The sequence below is a fragment of the Alligator sinensis genome, unplaced genomic scaffold, assembly GCF_000455745.1.
Source record: "Alligator sinensis unplaced genomic scaffold, ASM45574v1 scaffold67_1, whole genome shotgun sequence".
Taxonomy (NCBI): Eukaryota; Metazoa; Chordata; order Crocodylia; family Alligatoridae; genus Alligator; species Alligator sinensis.
This window is the reverse complement of record NW_005842111.1, coordinates 305,461-316,660: the sequence shown is the minus strand read 5'-3', so window position 1 is coordinate 316,660 and position 11,200 is coordinate 305,461. Positions and strand designations below refer to the sequence as shown.

At 40.5% G+C, this 11,200-nt stretch overlaps 1 protein-coding gene across 5 annotated transcripts in view; it reads left to right on the top strand.

The window, feature by feature from the left end:
* The window catches only part of CALCRL (calcitonin receptor like receptor), a 122,224-nt gene extending 111,883 nt beyond the window's left edge, over positions 1-10,341 (top strand). For all 5 annotated transcript variants that reach the window (XM_006024626.3, XM_025205323.1, XM_025205327.1 and 2 more), the window contains one exon: positions 6,081-10,341. In XM_006024626.3, the coding sequence (XP_006024688.1) occupies positions 6,081-6,302 (222 nt within the window). In that variant the 3' untranslated portion in view covers positions 6,303-10,341. The remainder of the gene's footprint in view (positions 1-6,080) is intronic.
* The last annotated feature ends 859 nt before the right edge of the window (positions 10,342-11,200 follow it).

Sequence of the window (11,200 nt, the reverse complement as noted above, 5' to 3'; positions counted from 1 at the left end):
CATTCCTGGGTGTGCAGAACTGAGCCCCCTTAAGCCCCCAGACTGGCTGGAGATTTTGGACAGCTCTGGACTGCCCAGGCTTTCCCACCACAAACCAGACAGACATTATCTGCTAAATAACAGCACAAATGAATGCCAATTTTGTGGCAGCCACAAATTTGGGGCATATATATATGGCACAACAAGAGGCATGGATATCTGTTTGCCCTGCCTTCACTCTGACGTAAAAGTTTCTATGGTGGCACAAAGGTGATGAAAGGTGACTTCTGTTTCTACCTTTAGAGAAGCATTAACATATGCATGCTATTTCTCTAGCTGGAGATCTACAGATTAATAGTAAATACTGGTGCTGGAATCTGCATCCGCTGAACATTCCTCCCTTGGCAGTAGAAAGGTGTTTACTGTAAAGATTAATTAATTAAGAAGGCTGAAAGCAGCAACACTATCCCAATGTCTCCTAACTAATATTGCATAACTTCTAAAATCTTCCCTAGATCGGACTTCTTGAATGCATATGCTAAACTATAGCATAGCAAGAGCTGCAATAGCAATAGAAGTCTGGAGCATCCCAAGCTTTATAAAGTTAGATGTTACATTTAAGAAGTGATTAATAAGTTATTCATGCCATAAATAGTAACCCAGACACATTTTCAGGCAATTAATAGCAAGAAAAAATGGGAAACCAACCACAAAAATATTCTACAAAATACGTGACATATTTTTGTGACTGGTTTCCATGACACCTTAAACTGAATGTGTGGCAAGGTAACCTCACCATGCAGCCTAATGCCAGCTGCATGGCAGGGCTTGCTTGACAACTCCCCCTGGGTCAACAGGCTGACAGCCCTGAATGGAGTTGCACCCTGCTGTTGTCAGGGTACCAGGTTGTGGAGTGTTAGGAGGTAGTGTGCCTACCTTGCCCTGCTTCACTAGCTCCCAGGGAGCTGTGGAGCAAGGCAATTGACACATCCTGGCCACAAGGACCCTGTGATTGGGGGAGAGATTACAGACCTTTTACTGGGTCCCGGTTCACTGAGACCTTTAAAAACCATGTGTGCAGCCTGGTTGTACATACGGTTTTCTGACATCCCCAGTGCATGGGGATTCTGGTATCAGGGAACCTCTCCTGAATTCTGAGGCCCTGCCACAGCTGATTGTTGGTCCAGGCCCTGAGATGCCAGTTTATGCCGGACTATGGGTACCAGATTTCAATTTGCAAGTGCAAAAGAAGCCCTGGATTGTGATCCTAGGCTTCCCCTGCACTGGCAAGTAATAATGGTGTGATGGGATCTGATACCTGATCCCAAAACTCACATGTTCTGCCATGTACATGTAGCATTGTAGGTAGGAGACCTAATTGTTGCAATCAGGGTTCAGATCCCATCATGCCATGAAATGAATGTGTCCCAGGGCCTAAGCATGTTGCTACACTGTTTCTGGTGTTCTCCGACAGAGCTATTTGCAAGCCTGCTCTGCCTAACCACGACAACTTGCATTTGCCAAACCCAGAAATGAAGCAGAGAAGATGTGCAGGCATGTCCCTTGCAGCTTCTCACAAGACCTCTGTCTTCAGAATGCTTGAGAGATATTGGGGAGAGAACTCCCAGAGCACCTCTATCACTGTGTTTCTGAGTTTTGTAGGAAGCTAGTGGCCAGAGCATGCTGAGCATGTAGGAAGTTAGTGGCCAGGAGTTCAGGCATAAGAAATAAATTCATGCGTAGAATACAAGAGGTCTCAGTTTAATTGGCAGCCTTTGTAGCTTTGGGCAAGTCACTCTGGTTCACTGTATCTCAGGCCCCTGCTACACAGTTACCTATATTATACAGTTAACTGGTTAATAGCGCAATAAATTTAAACCAACCACGTGTGCAAAGTAAGACTGGCCATGAGTGCAAAGTAATTATCACACAATTAACTGGTTAATCACGCATTAAACTTAGACCAGCCACATGTAAGAAGTATATTAACACACCATAAAAATGACTATTGATCTATAAAAAGAGCCAACAAAGTTAGTGCTTGAAAGTGTGTAACAACTCTATAGCTGGTTTCTATCCCACTTTAATTTGAACATGTAACAAGACCCTTGAGGTGCCTATACATGAGCATGGAGGCTGCTGAAACCCACTATAATTACAGCGTGCTGGAGCAGACTTGATTAATCATATCTGCTAGAGCATGGTATTTACTGTGCTCCAGCCAGCCTCCATGTCTAATGTGTCAGCATCCCCGCACTCCAAAATGGTGGAGAGGGCGTTTTATCTAAAGCTCGTCAAACAAAGTGCCCCCGCCACCATTTTGAAGCATGGGGATGCTGATACACAAGATGCTCTGGGCACTTTAACTTGAGCAGCTCTCAGAGCCGCTCTATTTAAAGCACCCGCCCCACCCCCAGATCACATGTATAGACACCCCAAATGTCCTGTTTTTAAAAAAACTTAAGCTGTCTGTCACATCTATTTAAATTTTAAATTATCAGTTCTTCAGTGTATGGCTTACTGTGTGCATGTACTGTGGACATTCTTGGCAAATAAAATAATTAGTAATGATAATAATGTTAACATTCATTTAGGACTGCACGTATCTTTTAATCAGTTGAGAGTTGAGGTTTTCATATTGAGAGTTTAGGTCACAGCATCAGAATAATAGGTAGAGTGGGATTTTAGCAACTTCTGAAGTTCCTGTCTCAGAAAGACAGATATTTTATAACATTCCTGTGACTCACAGCTTCATTTAATTGAAATGGGTTCTTTACAGTGTGAAGAATTAAGCTTGCATACTAACCTTACTCAATATGTGGCAGAACTTCCTTTGATGTAAACTAGAATAGTACATACAGCTCCAGACAGAGATACTGATTTTTTTACGTAAAGAGAGCTAGGACTCAGATCCACAAAAGTATTTAGGCAGCTAATACCTGTTCAGTGCTTTGATGATCTGCACTTATGAAGTGCAGACTAAAAGGCTTGCAGTGGATTCAGACAGATGGCAATCCAGATGGGGAAAAATATACTGGCTTCCTACTTTAACTGATTTCTTTTGATAATTGTCTAAGTTTATTTTTTGTCTCTTTTTAAAAAAAAGTATTAAGCCCTTTTTTAACTAAGGCTTTGATAACAGACTTCAGGAAGTCCAAAGTTTATGTCTGTGCTGTTCTATTTTTATTTTTCTTTCAAAATTAAAGCCACAGCGACCTTAAGCAAAATAAGCCCATTGTGCTAGAAAATGTCAGCCAAACAAAAACAAGACATAATGAAAGTACTGACCCACAATAGTTGGTCACCATTACTCTTGCAAGTCGTGGCTTATCTTGCAATTTTGTGCTCATCAATAAATCTGACACAACTGGGTGATTTTGGATATTTCATTTGTGAAGACAATTTTACCATATCACTCTCGGAAATCAGCCCCCCGACATGTTAGGCGCCCATCATTTTTAATCCTTTCTGAAAGCCTAACAAGGAAATAAATATTATAGTTCATGGGTGTGAAATTATATCATGTGGAGGGCCGCTTAACAAGTTTTGGTGAGCTGTTGAGAGCCACATGGGTAGTCCCACCCCTTGACAGTTGCCCCACCACCTTGTTGCCATCTTGGGACTGGAAGACCTACCCCTAACCCCTGACCTTTGCCACCAGAAGTCCCTCCCCTTGCCCCCTGGAAATGCTCCTTTTGGGAGGGGGGTTGCCATCTTAGAACCAGAAAAAAACCAAATCATACACTAAAAGTCAAACACCTACTATAACGTATTTTAATTTTATTATGAAAAATATTTTGTCATGATTTGTTTGTGTTGTATATAGAGAGTAATTGCATAATAACTCAAAAATAAATTCTTAGTCTTGTATATTGCGGGGAGGTGTATGGTGGGGTATGGTTGCAGGTGTACGTGCATGGTGTGGTGGGGGGGTGTATGATGTAGTGGGGTATGGGTGTGGGTGGTTGGCTTTCTGGTGTGTGTATGTGTGGTATGCGTGTGATGGGTGTGTGTGTGTGTAGTGGATATGTATGGTGGGGTGTAGGGGGTGTGGTTTTGTGTGTGTGGTTGGATGTGGGGGAGTGTGGGGAGTTTTGAGTGGGTGTGACTGTGTTGGAGGGGCATAGGATATGTTGGGGGTTATATATATGTCAGGGGTTGTGGGGGCAGGGTGTGGGTTTGTGGGGTGTGAGGAAGGATGGTGGGGGTGTGGGACTCCCCACCCCTCATTTCCTCCCGTGGTGCAGCGGCAGCAGGTGGGTCACTCAGGGCACAGGCGCCCAGTGGGGGACAGCTCCGGCCAGAACTGGACATTGCAGTGAAGGGTGCAGCCTCCCCTGGGCCATCTTTATCCTGATGCTACCTGCCACTCAAGCACAGCCCCCACACTCACTGGGCATGGGAGGGAAGCCCCGCATACTGGAGCTGGCTGCTTTCTCCACCAGGGCTGTGTTGCAGGGGAGGGAAGCCCCAGGTGCCTTCCCCTGGGGGCCAGAGAAGGCAGCCAGCTCCAGTGCCTGAGGCTTCTCTCCAGTGCTGTGCAGCCCTGGTGGGAAAAGCAGCCGGCTCCAGCACACGGGGCTTCCCTCCCATGCTGTGAGTGCAGGGGTGTGCGTGAGTGGCAGGGAGTGCTGGCAATACAAATGACCTGGCAAAGACTGCGCCCCTCACTGCAGTGTACAGTGCTGGCTGGAGCCATGCCCCACCGGACACCTGCACCCTGAGCACCCCGCCTGCTGCTGCTGCTGCCACCACCTACTGGGGCTGCATGCAATAGGGAGAGTGGTGGGGGGGGAATCCCCACACCTTCCACCCTCCCTCACACCCACACACTGGCCAGCCAACCTCCATGCTGCTGCCAACCCCTTGGGCATGGGCTCCATGCTGCCACCAACCCCAGCCCCATGCTCTGCGCTCCTGCCCAGCTGCAGCCTCAGCCCCACTGCTTCCCTACCTGCTGCCCAGAGCCAGAAGGAGACCGGGGAAGTGGAGCAGGTCCCCAGGGGCTGCAGCAGCAGTAGCAGCCCCATGCAGAAGCTGTGTGCTGGTGGGGCTGAGCCCACAAGGGTGGGAGCACCCCATTATAGTTGAACTATTGCTGTTATATTAAATACTCATCACATTAGGGCAAGTTTTTAACACCTGTTATCCATTTTTCATCCACAGTTAGCAGCTGTAAATAACAGTAGCCAAACAGCTCTGGTAACTGCCAGCACTAATAAATGTATTTGTGCAAAGAGAACGCTAGATTGTAGCTGAGATGAAATTAAGGGACCATATAGCTAAAATTTGATTCCTAATGTAACTTCATTTTAAATGGCAGGATTAGTGCATAACCTTTTGCCTCTTGAGCACAAGGAAAAACATAAACAAAGACTTTAACTTGAGTCTTTCTAAAAGCAGCTGTTTCAGAATTCTGGTCATTTTTCACTTGACCCCTTCCCTGTGAATTTCATTAATGTGGCTCTTTTGGTAAATCCAGCCTTTGTGGAGCACAGGTGTTTTGCCATATTGTATTAGAGGAAGCCAAGTGAAAAAGAAAATATCCTTACAATGAAGCATATAAACAAACTGGGGACACTGAGGCCTTCAGCTATTTTATCAAATTTATTTTTCACCAGGGTAAGAACATGTGATGAACTCAATTCAGGAAATTGTATTTTCTATCAGTTTGATGAGGGCTTAATCAGAATAAGAGAAGGTGCAAGTAAGATATCGGTGTTAATATATGAATTTGTATCTACCAAGGAACTGAACTCTTGAATATAGTTGCTAATAGAGGTGGCTGCTCATCCTTAAAAGTGGTCTTTCCACTTCGGGTCAAGCACATTAGTGAAGGAGAGCAGAAACTTGAACTCCAGCTAGTCTCCAGAACTATTAATCCAGCATCTTTTGTAAGCATTAAATTACTAAAAATGTAAAATATAATTATACCATTCAAGATGTACCAGTGTACCTAACTACTTTTATATTTCCTTCAAAACATCTCAGATGTTTGCATATATTGCCATGTACTCACAGTCTAACTACAGAATGTAAGGTATCTTGCAAAAAAGTATATATAATGTTTTTCCTTTCTTCCTGTTCACTTAATGCAACAGGTCCAAGCTGTTTTGAGAAGACACTGGAACCAGTACAGAATCCAATTTGAACACAGCTTCAGTCACTCAGATGCTATTCGCACAGCTTCCTACACAGTATCATCGATCAGTGATGTTCAGGGTTACAGCTACAATCATGATTCCACCACTGAACATTTAAATGGGAAAGGATACCATGACATGGAGACGGTTGTTTTAAAAACTGAAAAGCTATATGGCTGACCGCTAGAGACTCTTTAGATCTTCAGTACTCTAATCCTCAGAGTTCATGAACTTGACCTGTTGATTTAGTGACTTCATGGCCAGATTTTTGCCAAACCTGGGACGTTTTTTCCTGAATGATGCAACCTAAGACAACATATTCCTCACATGTATATTCATTTATACATACATATATATATGTGTGTGTGTGTGTGTGCGCATGTATGTGTGTCAATACAGTATGGACACATAAATATATATGTATGCACAAATATAAAAGTACATTTATAAAAATACAGACTTTGCCTCTTCAGTTTCTACCGTGTAGACAAAGTTGGCAATTTTTCGTATGAAGGGAATCAATGAAAGATTTCTTATTTTCCTGAAAGCTTGTATGAAGACTAGGTTATATTGTAAGCCACTTCATTTGCAAGAACTCAGCTTGTAAATACTTTATTTATCATATTGTAATGTTTTACTTCAACTGATACATGCAACCTAAACAAGTGATTAAGGCAAGTGCCAGAACTACAATAAGATGTCCAGGTTAATATCATATACAACAACATATAACTATTTAGAAAGACAGACTGTTTAGGGCAGGATTGCAGCAACCTATGGCTTGTTGGCTGGATTTGGCCTCCCCAGTGATTTAATTCAGCCTGCAAAGCCAGGACATAGGTGGCAATTTGGTGGTGAGACACCCACCTTTTGAATGAACTCCATTACTTCATCCTGCCACTCCTAAAAGGTTGCCGAGCCCTGATTTAAGATAATGGACTTTGATATATTGGCAGTGAGCTGGCTCATTTTTGCTTCTGTTTTAAACCAAGCATAAAAGGATACAGATGCTACTGCCAGAAATCTGCGGTATGAAACCACCCAACTGCATCTATCCTGCAATGTAATGCTGTACAACAAATTCTGAAAAGCGCGTGTGTGTGTGTGTGTGTGTGTGTGTGTCTTCAGTGGCAGTTTCCTGTTGACTTTAATGAGAGCAGTACTAGTTAGGTGCACTAGTTAGAAAAGTCCATTATTAGTACACATGTAACTTTTAATTCCTTTTTCAACAAAGCTTATTCACAAATGAGTTTGATGGAACTTAAAGGCATGCTTAAACATGCTGCGGATCTTTGGCAAGTCTACTTGCATTGAAAGATAATTATTCTTTAACACATACCTTGATCCTTAGCTTATAAGGCAAAATTTGTATTGACGCTCTGCGAGTCTTGCCTGAAATGACATGCAAGATTGGATGCTATTTAAATAATAGTGTCAAGACCTTAGACCTAGGTGATTTTTAGAATTATCGAGTTGGAAAGGACCCCAAGGGTCATGTACCCCAACCTCCTGCATGGATGCAGGATGCACTGTTCCTAAGCCATCCAAGACAGATACTTATTCAGCCTCTTTTTGTATGTTGGAATTTTTCAGTGTTCAGAAAGCTTGTTACAGTATAAGCTCTGTCTTATAAAAAATCTTTGGAGCCTTTTTAAAGTGTATTGTTTAGGAAATTCAACATTATATTGTGATTGTTGATTGTATAAGGTTTGAATCTGCCTCAGTTTACTCAAAGTTGAGCCGTACTATATTCCATGAGTTCATTGTTTCTATTCCTCGTGAATAAGGATGTCGGAATAGAATTTATGGTAAACAAACAATTATTGTGAAGGCTGTTAAAAAGGTCTTAAGAAAATGTCTTTGAATACAGCATTTTATGTATGCTTTAAAAGTGTTATTTTTTTACATAGTGTATTTTTATATAGAAATGGAAGGAAAAAAATCAAGACTAGGGGAGCATGGTAGAAGATGACCATCGCGCTCAGAAAATCCTGTTTAGAAGCAAAGAGGAAAGAAAAACACTTTATTTTTAGTTAATGGCTTGTTTAAGTGAAGGAAACTGAAAAGGATGAAAATCTAGTGGCAGGGTTGATAGAATTTTATCATACAAAAATATTTCTGATTTATGAAAGCCAGCCCGAGAGGTAATAAAAAGCTTTTCTAAAAACAGTTTGATTTTAAAAGCTTATGATTAAACATTATGAATTCAGGTTTAGCTAACCCAGTGCTTATTGGTGTGTGATTTCCTAAGGCTTTGGATAATGTTTGTCTTCATCATTGCAGTTTCAAAAGATGTTAGGAAAATGCAGTGCATTCATAACACTTGCAGTTTACCATATATTTTAGATCTTCTACTGGTTGGTGTTTAACTTGGAAGGGATTCTGCTAAAAACTTTATGAAAATATAGAAACTCAGACATGTTGCAGGCATCAAGATTTTTGGTCAGATAACAAGGTGTCTGACTGAGTGCATATGAACTTCATGAAAGTCATATGGAAGCTGTACTTATTTCAGTGCCAGGTTCTAGAAATCAAGTGTCATAATATTTACTATTGTGAGGGATACAACCTGCTTACCAATTTGCTTTCTGACCAAGTTGCTTGAACAACATTTTTTTATTATTATTTGGTTTGAATGAAATTCCTAGAAAACTTAAGTGGTGTAGACATCCTGCTCAGATGTGAACTTCACGCATGGGATTAGATTCTCGTCTGCTGTAAATCAGCATAGTTCTCTGCAAGTCAGTGGAAATATGTAGAATTACATGAACTAAAGATCTTGCTCTTTAAGTTCATGGTCCAGATCCTCCAAGGCCTATCTCCCACTGAAATCAATCGTCAAAATAATCAGGTGCCTAACTAATTCACATTTATCTTGGAAGACATATGCCCATGTGTAATCTAAACAGCAAGTTCTACGTTTTTAAGCTTTTAACTTCCTTAGGGTTTCTTTACATAAGATTTCCTGATGCTTGATTCAAAAGTGCCTGACTAGACTATCATGATTAAATCATAAATGATAGCTGAAAAACTGTTGTAATCTCAGAGTTAAATTAGAAGAGCTCAGTTTTATTTCAGTTAGTGCAACTCCACATCCTTTACTGAAGAAAGGACTGGGTGCCAGTAGTACCCTGTCATTTCACGAGAGCTTTGTATTTGTATGGCACATCAAGAGATGATGGCTACAGCTACAGTGCTTTAGGTAAAAGGGTTATCCTAACAGTTTGAGTGGAGAAATACAATGTACTGTCAGGTGCCCTCTTCTCTTTAGGAAAGAGTTTACATTCATGTAGCCCTTGCAAGGTTGTATGAAACACAACCCTTGCTGGGCATTGTGCCCCAAATACTATATAGCTCTATTGTACACTGAGTTTGAAGTAGAACATCTTCCACCTGGCACTTTCATTGTAGAATAGGTTTCCTACTTCTTTTTCTTACCATATCACTCTTACATCCTCGGCTGCTGAAAGCAGGATTTCTTTCTACTGTGATGCTTAATCAAAACATCAAATCCTTATGCTGATTTTCCTTGTGGTTTTTTGTTTTATACCTTATTAGAGCACATGAGACAAATCATTGTGCAGTTTTTACTTATATTCTGAAGGAAAAGAGGCAACCGTTCATTTTTAATAGTTCTTTTTAACAGGACAGCATTTGTCACTGCAGTTCCACATTTGTATGTATGATGAGTATTTTCAATCTCTCTTGTTTAGAATCTTGTGTAATATTTGATATCTGTAATATCAAGATGTTAGTTTTATATGTCTGGATATTCAAATAATAGAATGTGTCTATTTTTATCCTACTGCCTTCATTTAACAAATTGCCACAAACAACACTTAGTTCGAGGCCTGTACTGGGATCTCAGTTTATTCCATTTTTTGTAAATGTTAACTTAACACTTTTTGGCATTCTGTATTTTTTTCATAGTGAGTACTGGGCTGTAGAAATGCTACAACACATACTTTTGTGTTACCATTACATGCCATGAAACATTTATGCTTGGAATTAGGCAAAATTCAAGTATTGTACAATGTAAATAAGATTAATGAAGCTATGGCATTGTATTTATTGCTTATAGAGTAAGACTGAAACGAAAAATGTGAACTTATTTTGTTTTTGCTTCATTTTCACTCTTAATATGAAACATTACTCATTTAATTGTTGAAAAAACAATATTAATTTTCTGATCAATAAAATCGTATGCTTACCAGTTCTTGGATGCTTTCCATATGAAAGATGTGAGTTTTATTACTTACACTAATGATAAAGATAACCAGAACTATAGTTTTCATAGTCATTTTGTAACTGAATGTGAAAAAAAATTAACGTAGACAGAGACTAATAATATTCTTTTAGAGGGGCTTTTTATGGCTAATAGGTATAATGGCTTCAGCCTCCCATTATACAAATCACCTGGACAGGAAGATTCCTGGTACTTGAACAGATTAAATACTGTAGTGTGGGACTTCCGTAGTACAAATTCCCAAGCATCCTATCAGTATCTTTCTTCGTGTTACCCTTACTTACTGCTTACATTGCCCTACACTGGACAGATGGTGGAATCCCTACATGAAATAATGAATAGACACTGATTTGACATTGATTCCAAAAAGACAGAAAAGTCTGTGGCAGTACATTTCAACCACCCTGGATATTCCATCACTAACCTCAGAGTAGCTGTTCCTAAAGACTAAAAATAAAAAAATGAAAAAAAAACTTTTACAATTAACTTGAATGTGGAATCATGCACAAACCAGATTGTAGGCAGGATAGGTACATTTTATATCTTAACTGAATCAGAGATGTAGAAGTTTTCATGCATCCATGATTTAGTTGTTAATCAGGTGCATCTCTACCCTGCCTTCTACCTAATTTCAGACTAACATGGCTGCCTACATTCCTCTGCAATGTGAATTGTGTTAAAGTATGGTCTCAACAGAGATTATGGATTTTTATCCCATTACCTGGATTATTTTTAACCCTTTTGCCCACAGGTTAACTGCTTTGTTTATCCTCTTTGATTTCTTCAACTCACTTTTCACCTTTTTCAGCAATAGAACCTGCTCCTATCACTT